Below are 18,044 nucleotides of genomic sequence, written 5' to 3'. Positions count from 1 at the left end.
TTCGGGTACAAAGTTGATAAACACTTTATGAAAGGTCCGTGTAAGATAATACATTCTTGTGATATACAAAAATATCTAAAGAAAAGAAAATAAAAGGAAAGAAGAAAGACTCCATGCACAAATGCATAAACACAAAATGAGATCAGGCTATACACCATTCTTCTTCATATGCAACAGTTATTTAAAATTTTAGACTACCAATCTAGGCTAACTTTTACTAAACCTGCTACTAATTCTTCATTGCATTTCAGGAATATGTAATGTGTGTGTGTGTAATCTCTACTATAAAGAGGTTATAAAAAAAATATTGATTGAATATAAAATACAGCAGCATCATGAATCCAAGAAGAGCTCGTAAATTTTACTGTTTGATAACCCAAGATGCTTTTTGAAGTAGGATCATCCCATATCAAAAGCAACACCCTCACACCTTCCTGTAACTTGGACTTGAGAAAATCCTCTAGAGTGACATCTGATCCAGAAGTAACATCTCGAACTAATCGGACTTTGTGGTACACTGACCAACTAGTAATATAAATCAAGCGCTAGGCTTGACTAATTACATTTAATATGTCATACCAACATTTCCCGTGCTCATAAGGCACCCCACCTTTGAGCTTCAAAGTGGGAAGGCAACTGTCAGGAACATGGCCGGCCGCATCTTGGTATAATATTAGCTTCCCTCCTTGCCTGAGGGAAGTATGTACCTAGAACTCCTGTGTAATTGGGACCGCACCCAACTCCATGATGGTAAGTAGTCAGTTTCTCAATCGGTATGTATTGAATAGATATCTTCAATACAGCTCCAGGCTTACATGGTTTCCTGTTTGACATATTAAGGATTGGAAAAGATCTTTCAATTTTGTTTCATGATATTATATTCTCTACTGGGATTGCCACGACTCCAATAACTTTCCCCACAATATCACTGTCCTTAACAACAAAATGCGCTTCTGCAGCATGATGCGCAGCAGGAACACTAAAATGTTGTGTCCAAACTAGGTTCTTGTTATTACTAATAATGTAAGTTCTGCCTATGACAGCATTGGCCATTGAAACAGTGACATAGGGATCACTGGTTACCTTTGATACATGCCCTTCAATTTTCTTTATGGTGCAATAGTTAGTATTCATGTGGGTTTCTCATTTCCAAAAATAGTTTTTTTGCTAAAAGATACGTATAGATTTCTCCTTTTCCAAAAAGAGTTTAATTCCTAAAAGATAGGTAACTACCTAAGATATAGGAAAATTTCTTATTTAGTTATCCCAATTTTTCGAATTTCTTATTTAGTTGTCCTGATTTTTCATAACAACCCGGGGTACTTAATCCCCATGGGTACTTAAAATTTGCTTACGTGGACAGCCTCAGAGAGTTTGGAAAGGGAATGCTATTATATATATATAAAGATAAAGACTAGCTTCCGAACTCGTCTTACGAACAGGTGATGCTACATTAAATTATTTAGAAAATTATTAGCAACTATGCAGAGTTATGAGATGTGGGTATTATATTCACTAGTAGAAAAAAGGCTTTTTGTGACTGTTTTAAAATGTTATTTGTGACTGTTCTGTTCGAAACGGTCACAAATGGCAGAAAAGGGTTTTTGTGACTGTTTTAAGAAGTTTTTTGTGACGTGCGTTTTTGAAACGGTCACAAATGGTTTTTTTTTTTAAAAAAAAGGTGTATATGTGTGGAGAACTATTTGTGACTGTCATATCCAGAAGTGTGACAAATGGTTTTTTCTAGGTTGTGGAGTATAATTTGTCACTGGTCTTAAAAAACAGTTACATATTCCCAGACTTTATGTGAAAGTCCTGAATACTCAGGTATTTTTCGCTCCCCCAACTGCAAGAGCCCACTAAATAAAAGTAGTTAGAAACCTAGGGCTCGGTTTCCCATCCTTCCAACACCTCCAGAAACGTAGGGCTCGGTTATTCCCTATGCGGACTCTTAATTACACTTTTATATCCTTCGCTTTTGGTATAATTTCTGGTCCTCTCACTCCTTAAACATTTTCGGCAAGCACCAGGTAAAATTAAATTAAACTTATACTCAAATGTTTTGACACTAGCAAAATATTTACTCTCCTCGCGTCCACGTCATTAATTACTGAAATGTGTTTTACTTTTAACAAAATTTACCCAATTGTTTCTACTGTATCATTTATTTTCAAATATTCTTTTTTTGCAGAGTGTGAAGTAGAACAATGGAGAGCCGCATGGAGTGTGCCGTTGAAGGAATTATAGAGACACAGGTGTAATTTTAAGTTTATCATATTTCTTCTTGTTAAATTTTATTACCGAGCAAAATTAGTTTTACTAGTTTGACGCTGTAGTAGTTGTTGGTTCTTGCAGTATGTTATTTAGTGATTTTAACGTGTGAGTGTTGACTTGCAGCATGTAGAAGCCCTTGAGATTCTCCTTCAAGGTGATCTTGGTAAGTATCAACTTTCTTTCTTTGTTTATTTAGTTATATAATAACTACGAGTTCGGTTCAGCTATGTTGTTCGACGCAATCCCCTTGTAGAAAGTGAAACCTGCAATAGAATTTCTAAATACCATTATTACCATTTCTTCCAGGATTTTCCTTGCAGGTAGTATCCTTATTTAACACGCACCTTCCTCAAAGGGACTTACATATGACAAAGGTATGCTCTTTAAGTTAGGGTGGGGGGAGGTTTCTAGAAATGTTCGTACTTCTCATACTTGATGGTTTTGCACTTTTGGGTGGAGGTTATGGTCAAATATCTCTATGCTTCCATCTGAACCAAAAACATAGGACCAAGGTGTGGACAGTATAGAAGGTCTATTCTCTGTTATTAGTAAATGTCTCAACTCGTACTGGTCGGGTTATGATGGAGCAATTCCAGAACGGAAATAAGATTTGTGAGGTACAATGTCGGGCAGAGTTTTCTGGTCAATTTTCTCTTTGCTGATTCTCTGATTTTTTTTTTTTATATATATTTTCCCATCTTCAGGATATTGAGCTTAATATGGCCCAATGGAGAGCTTTGTTTGAACCGTACCTTTTCTTCGAAACATACAAAAATTATTTGCAGGTTGACACTGTTGCGGTTGATGGTGATGATTTACTTTCTTGGAAGGGCTGGGTTGAATCCCGGTTGAGGCAGCTGACTTTGATGGTAAAGTTTGTGCCTGTTAGAAGAAAAATAAATTACTTACTAACTTACAATAACATGCTATTTTAAATTAAAGTTTTAGATTTTATGCTTGTGTAATTTTACACGTTTCCCTATCTCCTATGCATTCCATTTGATAATTTTCATATTGAACGAGACACAAATGGGATGTTGCAGTGTCATCCATACCCTAGTTAGTATGTAGACACTTCCAAACAGTCCCCGCATTGTGCATTTTTCATGGGTTTGCAAAGGGAACAGGGGGTCTCAGTGTAAGAAGGACAACAATTGAGTATACTTTAAGGATAAACGATTACTGTTACTATATATGTATGTACTTGATGTATAACATCATCGCTAATTCAATTTCATATTTTTGCAGGGCCCTAGGCAACCAGATGGTAAACAATGTGGTATTCATGCAATGCGCTTCATGCGAGACATAATGAGCGATCCTTCTCCTTTGCCATTGAAAGTAAATAAAATCTCTCTCATATTTTAATTTAATTTATGCTTGATATATTTAACAACTGTGTTTTTTACTTTTTTTTTTCTTTATTTTGCAAAATATTAAACTTGTTGTTTCTTATATTCCAGCTAAAAAATCTTAGCCATAAAAAGGCTTTCACCGATAAAGAGATAAATGAAGTTTGAATGGATTTTGTTATGTTCATCCAAGAATGCATTATGAACTATCCTCAAGGCTTAAGATGAACTATAAGGTTGAACATATATATGTGGGTGACCGACTTTTGTGAGATTAGGTTATTTTTTTTCATTTGGATTTGGATTTGGATTTGGATAAGGCTGATTATATTTATATGAATTAGATTGGAAATGTGTTATTTATTTCATTACGTTTTACGATTAAGTACAAATATATATTGGTTATCTAATGGGATTGGAATGTTTCAATGAAATTAGCAATATATATGAGTGTTACTTGAAATTTAATGGATCATATTTAGATATGTAGTTTATTCAGGTGTGTAGTTTATTACAGGTCCCTAATTTTGGGGGTTTTTATATATATTCACATTTTTTTTTTCTTTTTTTAATAAAAAATTAATAATATATACATATCACTGTTTTATCCAAACCGTCATAACTAATGGTACTTTTTATGACCGTTAAAAAGGATGAATCCATAACCGTTTATTTAAAACCGTCACAAATGATATGATTTGTTGTGACGGTTTTTGAGCAGTTGTTACCATTTTTTATGGTAGAGAGAGGCTAGTCTGGAACAAATATTTGTGACGGTTTTGGAAAAAAAATAAATGACTCTCACTCCGTCACGGTTTTGGGAAAAAAAAAAACAGTGACAAAAGACTTTTTGTGATTGTTTTTAACAGTGATATAAAGCTTTTTTTCTTGTAGTGATTGATCAGTTATCTAAATTTCTTGCAACATGAAAACCTCACTCTCCATAAAAAGAAAGAATACACTCTTGATAATACCCTTCAACTTCTTTTTGTTGCTTAATAATGGAATTTTGATTGAAGTTTTAATTTGTGATAATGCCCAATGAGGCGAAGATCATATTGAAGCTACGCTACTTGAATAACATTCCCAATCATACAAAAAGAGATACGATAAACATCATTTGCAAAACTAGACTTGTCGAGATATTTCCACTACATATAATACAACTACGTTTTGATGTTAGTTCAATGTATTTGCATCTAGTTTTTGATTTCCCATTAACTATTCTTTGACGTTAGTTCAACGCATTTGCATTCAGTTTCCTATTTTCTGTTAATTATTCTTTGAGGTTAGTTCAATGGAGTTATATCCACTTTCCGATTTCTCATTAATTATTATTTGAGATGAGTTCAATGCAGTTGCATCCAGTTTTCAATTTCTCGTTAATTATTTTTGAGGTTAGTTCAATGCATTTGCATGCAATTTTTGATTTCCCGTTAGCTATTTTTTTAGGTTAGTTAGTTGTATACATTTGCTTCCAGTTTCCAATTTCCCTTTAAATATTCTTTGAGGTTAGTTCGATGTATTTGCATACAACTTCCAATTTCCAGTTAATTATTATTTGAGGTTAGTTCTATGCAGTTGCGTCCAGTTTCCGATTTTCCGTTGTTTATTATTATTTGAGGGTAGTTCAATGCATTTACATCCAGTTTTCGATATTTTGTTACTTGTTCTTTGAAGTCAGTTCAATGCATTTGGCACACAATTTTTTATTTCCCATTAAATTATTCTATTTGAGGTTAGTTCAATGCATTTGCATGTAGTTTCTGATTTACCGTTAATTATTTTTTGAGGTTAGTTAGTTGGATACATTTGCTTTCAGTTTCAATTTCCGTTAAATATTCTTTGAAGTTAGTTCGATGCATTTGCATACAATTTCCGATTTCCCATTAACTATTATTTGAGTTTAATTCTATGCAGTTGCATCCAGTTTCTGATTTTCCGTTGTTTATTATTATTTGAGGGTAGTTGAATGCAATTGCATCCAGTTTTTTATATTTTGTTACTTGTTCTTCGAGGTTAGTTCAATGCATTTGCACCCAATTTTTGATTTCCCATTAAATTATTCTTTTTTTTTTGGGTTAGTTCAATGTATTTGCATTCAGTTTCCAATTTTTCGTTAATTATTATTTTGATGCACTTGCTTCCAATTTCCGATTTACCGTTAAATATTCTTTGAGGTTAATTCGACGCAATTGCATCTAGTTTATGATTTTCCGTTAGTTCGATGCAGTTGCGTCAAGTTTCTGATTTCCCGTTTATTATAATTTAAGGTTAGTTCTTCCTGAGGACAGACATCTTGTTTACCATGCTATCGCTGATTTACCCTTAGATGTTTGATTAAGAAGTACTAACCTAGCCGAGTTGGGGATGTGTACAAATGAGTGCATGTGTCTTAATCCTAGATGATAAAATAAGATTTAAAACTCCATCAAATGGTGGCAGTTAAATTTTAGGTGACAAGTGAAATCCACTTTAAATTCAACAGAGAAAATAAAAATAATAAGGGTTAAAAATAATAACCTAAGACATAACTAGTATACTACATAGTAGTGGGGGCATGAGCAGAGAATCAGAGAACTGGAGATGAAGGGTTGGAGATGGAGAATTGGAGAGGGAGGAGGGCGTGGAGAGAGAGAGAAAAAAAAAATGAGGACAGACAGAAACCAACCAAATCATTTTTTTGGCCACATAACCCCCCTCGGCCCAGAACGTTCACTTCGCTCACTTGATAAACAAAGTTCTGGCAAAGTCCCCATTAACCAAGTGTCTGCATCAGATTACCGTTCGAGTAATAACCAATAATAGTATTCTATGACAATATAACTAGGCTATATGACATTACTAGTTCCCCTCTTGGGTCAATTTAGAAAAAGAATTTTTTGTTCATAAAGTAAGTGGTTAGATTGAAATCAGAGTTAGACGAAATGTACATGTCCATTCTATGAAAAAATAACAAAATGATAAGCCATTATAGTTAACCTTAATAGGTCCAAATAGAAAATCTTTTTTTGTGCTCATTAAGCGGTTAGATTTAAATTTCAAATATATCAAATTGTTTTTTATTTCGCTAAATGGGTATATTCAAGTTCAAATGCAGTTATCCAACTTATTTGGTAAGTTCAAACCTTCTCATGGAGACACCATTCAATAGTTATAAAACCTGAAACATAGTAAAGCATGTCATGAAAACTTCCTTGGAAATCGATTAAATACCAGCTGAAACCAGAAACATACAAAGGCGACATCCTCTTCAAAAAGTGACACCAACAACAACAACAAAGGATATGACATTCCCCTGGAAATGTATGAAGTGATTGTCAAACGTACTCCACTTCATAAATAAGCAAGCGTAGAAAACGGGATCATTTCTCGTTTCCATTTATAATACAGAAAAGAAATGGGAATCCACGATATCCTTTGCATCCAGCATTGCAAACAATGCACCAATTCCAGGCAATACTATGCACTTCAAACAGTATGGCATGTCGGTCATGGCGTCCTTAAAATCCGTAGATCTACTCTCAACCGACATTGCCATTGTTTTCAGTTGGAACAACATGATCATATGGTACGACTTCATAGACAGGAAAGTTCTATCAGAATATCAAATCCCAACAAGTGGCCTTCACTTTGTTTGCCATTCAAGTCCGACTTCGCCACAACTCAATTTAACTACTAATTCCTGTGTCTGTTATTTATTTCGACTAAATTAATGTGTTGTCATAGAATGAATACATATAGTTTTATGAATAAATATCTATCAACTGCATTTGATAGTTTTATGAATAAATATGTATCAACTGCATTTCATTAACCAAATGGGCAAATCCCTGGGCCGACGTGGGGAATCACTTGCCGTCTCTTCATTGACCAAATGGGCAAATCACATTCCAAGTACCACCCGATAAAAAATGTTAAAATAGTTATGTGTAACCTTATATCTAACACATCAAGCGTTTCTGTGTTAAAAATGGTTACCTATCTGTTTAGTGAAAAGAATAATGGTTCTTCTATTTCGTTATTCCATGCCATATATATTGTCTTTAAGGCCTTATATGATGTCTTATATGTGTTATGTGTATCAGTCGATTTTGATTACGACACATGGCTAACGTCGACCGTGACAACAATTTATTTGTAATAGGTCCCAGTGTACCAAATCAGTTACATTCAGTTTTCGGGGGAAACACGTTTGGGAACTGGGATGGGAGCCCTCTTAGTTTTACCTCAACTTCTACTTCCTCTTCTCCTATCCATAATCTGACAATATCTCCCCCTCATTTCAGGCATTGCATATCACTGTGACCAAATTTCGTCGTCAATTTTGTCGTCCACATATTTATTCAGATTCCTGTATATCATGAGAAACCCTAAAATGTATGTTTCTTATATACATATGAAATTGGTCAGTATTATTATAGTACTTAAGTTGGATTTAAGTAATCCAATAATATTGACCCTAATATTTATTTATTGCATAACCAATAGTTTGGTAAGTTATATTTGTTGAGAATATTTTCTTTTGTTTCCGTCTGATATTATTTAGTCACTGCCGGATTGCACTGTTATGATATTAAAGTGCAACTTCAAATGGCAATAACTGTCTTAGTTGTTATGAAATATGTAGAATATATGTGGTTATGATTAAAGGGTATTAGTATGCTTACACATTGGCTTGTTATGTTCTGATTAGTGGTAAGAAGAAGTGGCCCCAAGCTACTGCTGGGCCAGCCACAAAGATAACTTCCCGTTGCTGTCCAAAAATGCTTCGAGAGAAGCTGTTCTCAGTGTTTGATGCCGAGGAAAAGGAAAGGTTTAAGTCATCTCTGTTTGGGTTTCTGTGGAGTGTCGTTGGAAATGCGAACGCTACGAATCCAAATATCACATCCTACACTCATTTTACCGACCCCCAACTAGTTGTAGAGGTTCTGAAAAAAAGAATAGCTCCCGTCACTTACCAAATTGGAGACAAATTCTTAAGTTTCAAGATATCCGATGTGGCACTACTCACCGGGCTTTCCACAGACTCTCCACCGGAATGGTATTACAGCATGAAGCCCAAGATCAAACATCAGTGATTTCAGAAAGAGATATTTTATGGGCACTCGTGGTTCCGTACGTGGTCAAATTTGACTAACAGATATTATGCGAGCTAGGGAGGAGGCGAAGGCAAATGCATTACTTGATGCAAATATGGCTGATGATATCCATTGCCTCAATAGGCTATACGTGCTTGGAGCTTTTCTCTTACCAACCGAGTCGAAAGGAGTCGATGTCATATGGGTTGACATTGCTGACAATTTGAACAAGTTTGATAGTTTTCCTTGGGGATATCTTGCGTATGAGCTACTTAAGCAGAAGTTGGAGTCGCTATATGACGCCATTGGTAAACATAATGAGTATAAGGCTGGCCACCCGTATACTGGCACCCTCCATGGTTGTTTCCTAGCATTCACCCTATGGATATTCCTCCATGTGCCGTCTTTAGAAGCGACAAGGTTAGAACCAAACAACTTCCCATGGTTCATAGGGTGGGTGAAAGTTCCCGGAAAAAGTTAACGGGGTAGTACGTGGGAGAAAAAGTTGAGTGACTTGAAGAAACTACAAGTTGTCACTCCCTTACGTATTCCCCATGAGGTTAGGGAGAAAGTCGTGGTCAGAGATGCTTTGAAGGTTTGTATTTATGAGGTCATTACTGCTTGTACAATATTTTAGTATATTATTGACAATTTTCCTATATGTTTATGTGCTTATTATGATAGCGGGAGAGGAACGATCCTAGTCAGTCATACAATATCATCACGGAATATCATGTCATAGCCTGGGAGACAGTAATGGTATAATTTTCATGGTTTAGAGTTTTCTTGCCAAAGTTGTCTCTTTAACAGATGGGCAATTTAGTTTGTTAGTTCTAATTTATATTTGGGAAATATTATGTCATTTCAAGTGATCATGTAGGCCACCCAGAATTTCCTTCTTCATGGTCCCAGGGGAGGCAAAACATATTTAAGAAGATATTCGAAGAGAAAACTCAAACTTAGTCCTGTGGAAGAAGATATTGGAGAAGAAGAAGAGAACAAAGAGGAACACGAGCATAGCAGTGAAGATGAGTCCCAACAAGCCCCTGCGAAAAGGGTGCGACGTTCCTCTGCACTGCAAAGTAAGTCCCCCATAGGCAAGGATGTCCATAGCAAACGAGCACCACTATTGAAGAACAAAGCAGCCCTACTATCCAAGAATAGACCAGCCCCACAGTTGAAAAACAAACCAGCCCAACCATCGAAGATAAATCCACCACCATTGAAGAACAAAGCAGCCCCATTATCCAAGAACAGACCAGCCCCGACTACTAAAAAAAAGACATATTATGACGCTTGTTATTTATCTATCTTGACGACTTTGTTGAAAACCGTCAAGATAGGTGTCTTAGTGATATTTTTATGACGGCTGTTGCATTATTATGTCATGTATGATACAAGCGTCAAGAAAATATTATGATTTTATGACGGTTGTTGCAACATTATGTCGTGTTTAACACAGGCGTCAAGAAAATATGATAATTTTATGACGGATTTCCTAAAACAGTCAAGTTTGCAATATAATAAACCAAAGTACTTTTTGTCCAATTTGTGATGATCACGAGGGGTGTCAAAATAATTTATGACGTGTGTGGCGAAACCGTTAGTTGATATAATTCTGAACCGTCATTGTGTTCGTTTAAATTTTTTGGAACTCAGCCAAGAGTCCTCGAATACAAAAATAAGGCCGGGTCAACTAAAACAAAAAGTCACGACCCATTATTTTTTTTCTCGCAAGGGTTTTGCTCAAGAATACTCCTGGACAGCGGCTATGCTTCTTCCTCCTACTCAATCTCTCTCTAGTATCTTCGAACACTTTTTGTTTTCTTAATCTTCCATCCCTCAGATAACCACTGTCTTTTTAACATGGTTTTCCTAAAAAGAAGAATATTTTTCTGTTGATTTCGAGAGAAAGCGAAAGAATAACGGTTTTTGGTTTCTCTCTATCATTATCTAGTAGTCACGTTTTCTGGTTTGATTATTGTTTCGGGTTTTAAACATTGTTACGATTTTCTAATTGTTTAGATTTTAAATTGGGGGTTTTCAAATTACTGCTATTTTCGCTGTTGGGTTTTTTCTTTCTCTATGCATTACACCATTTTTGTCTATCAGAAACAGTGGCAAAACTGATCTGGAGCGGACTATTGGGCGTTCTTGTTTTGGAACGACTACGAGGTGTTCCAGACTAACATATTGTTCCAGCTTCTCCCCACATAAGGGGTATTTGTGTCATTCAACCCAACTATATAAAATAGATCGAGAAAGAAGAGAGGAAGCCCCTTATTTCTCTTTCAGCTTCTCCGCCATTGAGCTTCGTCGTACAGATTGTTTTGGTATAAGAAACCTCTCTCCCTCTTTTTCTGCAATTTCTCATTCTTTTCTTCTTCTTGTTCTAACTCACTCTATTCTTATGCGTTTGCTAGCTCCAAAATCATCTTATTTTTATTCTTTTTCATGCAGTTAAAATTGTGAATTTGCATTGTTTTCTAGTGAAATTCCACATTTTTTTGTTTAATTTTTGCTGTTAGTTGATTTAATGTTTTATAGATTTCAATTTTGTTAGCTTCATTTATTAATTGAAGTGTTTCGATGATCTTTGTATCATGAATCTGAACTATGGAATACGAAGTGGGTGTCAAAACTGATCCATAATGATGAGAATGGCGATTATCTGCATTTGCATTTGCTCTTTGCATATTTACCTGTCTAAGTTTGCTATCTGTGAGTATTGTAGTTTTGTTATATGTTCTAACACTGTTTGGATCTTTTAGGGTTGTTTGAAATGCAACGATGTTCACATTCATTTTGTTCCCATGTTCTAATTGAATTCAGCTTGTAAAAAGTGAATTCTTCAAACTTGGATTGTTTAGTCTCACCTCTCAATGGATTAAAATGGCCATTTGTCTTTCTCAAATGCAGCGATCGGTGCATGCATTGCGTTCTCGCGTCCTACTTCAGAGCTCCTAGAGTCCAAATGGTTGCTATGGGCAATCAACTTGGTAACTTGGTATGTCTAGATAGTAATGTTTCCATTTTTTAGGTGGATTTGATGCTCTGAGATTCATGTTAGTTAACTACATTATAACTGCTTGTGATTGTGTCTAGATATGGCTTTAGTCGTTAAGGTTGGAAGGTTTAGGATTGTTTAACATATAATTAGAATTATATTAGAATACTTCTATGATTTTTATGCTTTACCATCTGTAAACTTTCTGTAATTCATTTTAAGATTAAAGCTCTACCATCTGTAATTCATTTTAAGTTTTTTATTTTATTTTAGGTTTGTCGGTCCATCTTTGTTAATTGGCTATAACTTGTGTATTATTGTTGCATTGAATGATTTTCTGATGAGATTGGGTGTTTTGTTGTTTTGTCAGCTACAGACGATACTTCACATTCGTCCAGGGATTTGTTTATTTGATACTTATTCACTTCCAAGGTTTCACAGTCAAGCAAATGGTTAATCCTTGGAAGACTTATTTGAAACTGTCTGTCGTTCGTATGGGTTCACATGGCCTCACTAAAGGGTCTTTGGCTTTCCTTAACTATCTCGCTCAGCTCATGTTCAAGTCCACAAAGGTAAATCATATATGCAATTAATCATAGTGTTTTGTAAATCACAGCATCGGCCTATTGGTCAATTTTAAGAACTATGAATAACTGTAACCTTAAATGCAAATGTAATCCCAATATAAAATATAGTATTTCTTATAAGAAATTTTATATGAAAAATTCTTGGAAACTGTTATATATGGCCCAAGTTATATAACTGAGTTCTTGTTACATTGAATTTTCACTGAAAAATCCTTTCTAAGTTTTTCTTTTCTTGATGGTGTGGTTAATCTAGGTTTTACCAATAATGGTCATGGGAGCCTTCATCCCGGGTCTGAGACAGAAATACCAACCCCACGAATATGTGGCAGCTATGCTCCTTGTGTTGGGTTTGGTCCTATTCACTCTGGCAGATGCTCAAACCTCCCCAAATTTCAGTGTGCTCGGTGTTATTATTGTATTGGGTGCTTTGATCGCGGACTCTTTCCTGGGAAATTTGCAAGAAGCAATTTTCATGGTGAATCCTGAGACAACACAGGTGATACACGTGTCTTCATTTATATGCAATTTTAGTGTGAGAAGGACCCATGGAAAATGTGAGTTCTTATTTAACTCTTTATTTCTCATGCAGATGTAGATGTTGTTCTGTTCAACGGTTGTTGGTCTGTCTTTCTTGATTCCACCCATGCTTGCCACAAAGGAGTTCTTCATAGCATGGAATTCATGTTATCAGGTAATGACGAGTTTGGGCTGCTTGCTAATTGTTTGACAAAATTCCTGAACGTGACGTTGTTGCATGGACAAGCATGATAAGTGGAACACAACAGGTGGTCGTAACACTCAAGCATGGACAATGTTTTGTGATGTGAAAAAGGAAGATGTACAACTTAATGCATTTACTGTTTCAAGTGTTTTGAAAGCTTGTAGAGGCATGGGAGTTGTTTTGTGTGGGAGTATGGTTCATGGTTTGGCTGTTAAGAATGGTGTGGATGGTAATATGTATGTTCAAAATGCATTGATGGATATGTATGCTACATGTAGTGCTGCCATGAGTGAGGCTTGCACAGTTTTTGAAATGATACGTGTCAAGAATGACATGTCGTGGACGACTATGATTGCTAGTTACACTCATAAAGGGGATGGGTATGCAGCGCTTAAGGTGTTCAAGCGGATGGTACAGGTAAATTGGGTAGTCAAGCTTGATTTGGCATCTCTAGTTTCCGTGTCGTTGTCTTTGTTGGATTGAGTTTCTTAGAGTTTTAGGCATATAAACAATGTTGAAAACTTGAATCCGATGTTTTATTTGGTTAAATAGCGAGGAAAATGCCATGTTGTCTCTGCGTGTATATATTTGTGTGTCTCTTTGTGGGTGGTGGGCACAGAAGGGCCTTAAAACTTTAGCATTCACAGTCCAATTTTCAGAATTTTTAAACCCAAGTTTCTCGAGTTTTTTCTTTTTGTGAATGTTCTTAATTTTTCCTAGCAGGAAGAAGCAGAGCTGAACTCGTATACCTATTCTATTACGATCAGCAATGCATGACAGTATGGCTGCTAGTAGACATTCTTGGAGTCCGGTTTCAAAGAGCAACACAATGCTTTCTCATAAATATTGGAGGTGAGTTGAGTAAAACCTGTTTCTCAACTCAAATTTAAAGTTAAAACTATATAAAGTATAAATGTGCCCCAAGAACTTCATTAAATAACTTCAAGCTACCAAAAAATATCAAGTTACTTGAAATCAATTATCTCAAAATAAGAAACTATAAGTGAAATAATCAAGATCACATCTCATATATATGCATCACTTTTTTTTTTTTTTTTTTTTTTTTTTTTTTTTTTTTTTTTTTTCTGATAAGTTACTTTTATTTAAATTTATCATAGATACAAATAGTGCCAGCCAATTAGGCAGGCAAGTGAGTGAGGACCTCATTGCCAGAAACCTCTCTCCCAATATTTTCCAAATTCTTAAGGTTCTCAAATTTTGAGTTATCCATTGCTGCTTCTCCAGGTTTCAGGTTGTGGCTAAAAAAAATATAAAATAGGGAAAAAGAAATTAGAGAGAGGGAGGGGGATTCAACTTAGGAATGATTGCTCGAGGTGTTTATGATTAATGAGCGCCTATTAGAGTTCAGACTGAAAGTTTAATGGTTGATCAGCATGTCTTAGGCTTTTTTTTTTTTTTTTTCAAAGGAAAAGGTTGGATAGAAAGGTTTCTGTTTTATACATGTGTTTAGTACTTCCATAATAGGGCATAGTTGCCCTTTCATGACAAATGCTTATTCAATATATTTGTTTTAATGTTTTCCATTTGGGTTTTGATGCAAAGGTGAGAATCCCTAGTCCTTCTTTACTGTTAAGCTCAATCCACTATACCTTAGATTATTAGTATTTAGCTTGTTATGGTGTAGTGTGTTGCGTCATGATACATAGAAGAGGAGTCTTAATTGCATGTATTTCTCACTGTTTATTTTTATCACGATGTTTCAGGTGAATGCAAATTTTCATCGTTCGATTTCAACACTACTATATTCAGCTAAACTGATTTGCCTATTGATGAAAAAGGCGCTGAAAGTTGATCACATCAAGGTGGTGAGATCAGTAGCTCAACATCTTAGACCAACTCAACTTGGTACATCTCTATCAAAGCTAAACCTGCTGGAAATAGCAAGGTATTAACTACAAATCCACTTATATCGTGGTAACTTGAAATTGTATTACTTGAGCTATGATGCCTTTGCATTATCATTTTTTCTATATATGCTTTAGTTTGTATATTGAATATCTGAATTGTTTCTACAATATTTTTAAGTTTGTAACGAGTGTGTCATATATTCGTGTGTTGTGTGCCAGGATATTGGTGGATATATTGGGAGCTTACATTTTCAAGTTGTCGTAGAAGATGGAGTGATCTGGATCAAATGGAACTTGGAAGGCTGAAAAGTGGATCGCTCCCAATAGTGAACCATTTTGACTTTTGTATCGTAACTTGTGTTATAAGTAGTAAGATACTTTTTATGTAAGTTGTGCATAAAAATAAGTCAGTGTGGTTGGGCTTTATGTGTTGATGTTTGGGTCTTGTAACTTTTTGTCCACAGTGGTCTGTCTTATTTGCTAATGGTACTTGCAGATTTTGAAACACAGGTTTTCAAGTTTTAGGTGCAATTTGAAAGCTCAGTACCAATATTTTTTTTTTGGTTCCTGTAATTGATTTGGAACAGATATGGAGTGTTCCAAAATTTTCATTTGGAACAGATCTAAGGTGTTCCCTGGTTTTCATTTGGAACGGTTGGAAAGTATCCTAGAACAACTTTGTAATGGAGTGCATCCGTTCCAAATTATAAAACAGGAACACACCACCCGTTCCAAATCTCTTCAGGAATGGTTTTTGTCCGTTCCAAAACAGAAAAAATGGTGTAGTGATGCTTTGGTTCTCATTAGTTTGCCTTCCTGCAGGGGGCATTGAATTTGTACACTTATTACTTTTCAGAGGTGTTGATGTGAATGCTCAAACTGACTATGGAGCACCACTACAAGTGGTTGCAACTCTTCATAAGGAAGATGTTGTTAAGATTTTACTGGATCACAGTGCAGATGTAAGCTGATTTATGTTATAGTTGGTTAAATGTTGTACCCTTGTACTAAACCACACAATTTTTTAGTTTTCTAATATATATGAGTGTAGGGTTTATTTGTTTGTATGTTTGTATGTTTTTCTTCTTCTTCTTAAGCATGCATAGTTTAGCTATGTATGTGCTTTTCAAGAAATATGCTTGTTTCTTTAAACTGCTAACTAATGTATAATTTTGGGAGTGCGAGTAATTCTAGTCATAAACAAACACAACAAACTTAGACGTGAAACATGAAATGTCAGGTTGACCCAAACATTCCTAGTAATAGAGGATAAGGTGCCCATTTACATGAGTACACACAGCCTTTATTTGCTAAAGAATTAATGATTAATGACATAAAAGAAGAAAACCTAAATCATAGACCATTCAATTTGTTGACAACTAGAAATCCAGTATGACGTAACTTTTTCTTTTATTTACAAGGAGTCTATTATGATAGTTATGTTTATATGGGAAAGCTAATTTGGTAATATCATTTAAATGTCAATATTATTGGTTTATTACACTATTCATTGAATTTTCAGAAGTTTCTCTTAGTTTTTCGTGATTTAAGCAAACCCTTGTAGAATCATGGTGATTTTCAATCTTTATTTGCTTTTGCTTCGTCACTCCACCCTACTCACGTTAGTTATTCAAATAGATATCTTGTATAACTTTTGACTTTTTGAGTTATTTGTTTTCCAGTAAAACAATGTCCCGTTGATAAGTGCTCAAAAAGTACAATTTAACTCTCGATTATGCCTCTTGTTTAACCATCTTAGTGGACTAATAGTGCTTGTAAGTTATGTTTTATGATTCTACAGGTGAAAAAGAGAGTTTTGTGGAATATTAGAGAAAAAAGGGTAAAACGGAGCAATTCGGAGCATTAATGATCACATGGGAAGCTCGTGGACAATCATGGAGAAGGCCAAGGAATTGAAGCTATTAAAGATGCGACTTGGACCTATTTTAAAGCCTATTTGGAAGCCCAAGACAAAAAGATTCGTTGCTTGGACCAAAGCCCACAAAAGATGATAGAAGGATAAAGCAAAAGAGGGAAAATAGACTTCCGGGTCTGGGACGCATGGATCGTGCGTCCAGACGCATTGCTCGTATCTGGGACGCATGGATCGTGTGTCCAGATGCATGAAACGACACTGTAGCCACTTCCTTCTCAGTTTTGGAGACGAAGTTGGATTCTGAAAGAAGTTGATTTGTATTGGGAAACAAATGACAGTTTGGAATGCTTCTAGAATTCATTGTAACCTCTATAAATAGAGGACCTAAGTGCCTCATGTAATTTGCCAATTCACTTATACTCTTGTCTCCAGAACTTGAGGCAGAGAGAGAGATTAATAATAAAAGATTCGGTTTTAACTAGCCGAGTCTTAATAAGTTAGTCTTTTTTAGTCTTATGTTCTTCGACTCTTCTTCTTCTCATTCTTCGTGTTCTTCCTTTTTTATGGAAGGCTAATCTTCTCCTTCAAGGGAGGAGATGAAGCCGATGCTTAAGGTTTAATGATTCTTCTAGTTCATGGTGTTCTTCAATCAGGTTAGTTCTTTATGTTTTTAGTTGTTAGTTCCATTGTCCACACCAGGGGATGAAAGTATAGAATAGGGTTTATGTTTTGCAATATTAATATCATGCTAGTGTTCTTTACTTTTCTTCTAGTAGTATAGTTATTTAGAGTTAGGGAAATATTCTTTGTGTTGCCTTAGAAGGGGTAGCTCAGGGAGTGACTGCCTAGGGGAAGTATTCTTTGTGTTTGCCTTAAGTGGTGATTTATTGAATGGTTGCCCTATTAGAAAGTACTCCTTGATGTTGCTCTCGGTAATACATTGAATGGCTGCCCGAACTTACATAAAAGGAAAGAAGATATTAATAGCATAAACATAGGAACAACCTTAAGTAGAGTTAATTGTTAACGATGTTTTCGTTCAAGAGGCATCAAAGACTTAATTTCGATTGCCTAATTGTAGTCTACTTGTAAGAACAACCATGAAACAGAAGGTCATAGATCAAAAGTATTGGTGGATTCTAATATCTTGAATTCCCTCTCTTATAAATTCTCAATAGTTTAGTTAATTTAATTTTGTTTAGCATTAGAATCTAAAATCTCTACAATCATAGTTTTTAATCCCTCAAACCCCCTTTTCCAGTCTTGTCCTTCACATAA

At 35.3% G+C, this 18,044-nt stretch overlaps 1 protein-coding gene across 1 annotated transcript; it reads left to right on the top strand.

The window, feature by feature from the left end:
- Nucleotides 1-11,217: 11,217 nt before the first annotated feature.
- LOC147493626 (UDP-galactose/UDP-glucose transporter 4-like) lies at nucleotides 11,218-15,395 on the top strand. Its single transcript, XM_086566656.1, has 8 exons — nucleotides 11,218-11,428; nucleotides 11,627-11,714; nucleotides 12,085-12,286; nucleotides 12,555-12,797; nucleotides 12,891-13,439; nucleotides 13,746-13,874; nucleotides 14,747-14,928; nucleotides 15,110-15,395. Exons 1-5 carry the CDS (start codon nucleotides 11,359-11,361, stop codon nucleotides 12,894-12,896), a joined length of 609 nt encoding a protein of 202 aa, XP_086422782.1. The 5' UTR covers nucleotides 11,218-11,358; the 3' UTR covers nucleotides 12,897-13,439; nucleotides 13,746-13,874; nucleotides 14,747-14,928; nucleotides 15,110-15,395.
- The last annotated feature ends 2,649 nt before the right edge of the window (nucleotides 15,396-18,044 follow it).

This window comes from Coptis chinensis, chromosome 6 (assembly GCF_015680905.1).
Source record: "Coptis chinensis isolate HL-2020 chromosome 6, ASM1568090v1, whole genome shotgun sequence".
Taxonomy (NCBI): domain Eukaryota; kingdom Viridiplantae; phylum Streptophyta; class Magnoliopsida; order Ranunculales; family Ranunculaceae; genus Coptis; species Coptis chinensis.
This window is presented reverse-complemented; position numbering and strand designations above follow the sequence as displayed.

Bases quoted from the DNA above. Each gene is read 5' to 3' on its own strand.
- LOC147493626 (XM_086566656.1), top strand. From the start codon at position 11,359: ATGATGAGAATGGCGATTATCTGCATTTGCATTTGCTCTTTGCATATT. The intron at 11,429-11,626 runs GTGAGTATTGTA...TCTCAAATGCAG, and splicing joins CCTGTCTAAGTTTGCTATCT to CGATCGGTGCATGCATTGCG. The intron at 12,287-12,554 runs GTAAATCATATA...TGGTTAATCTAG, and splicing joins TCATGTTCAAGTCCACAAAG to GTTTTACCAATAATGGTCAT.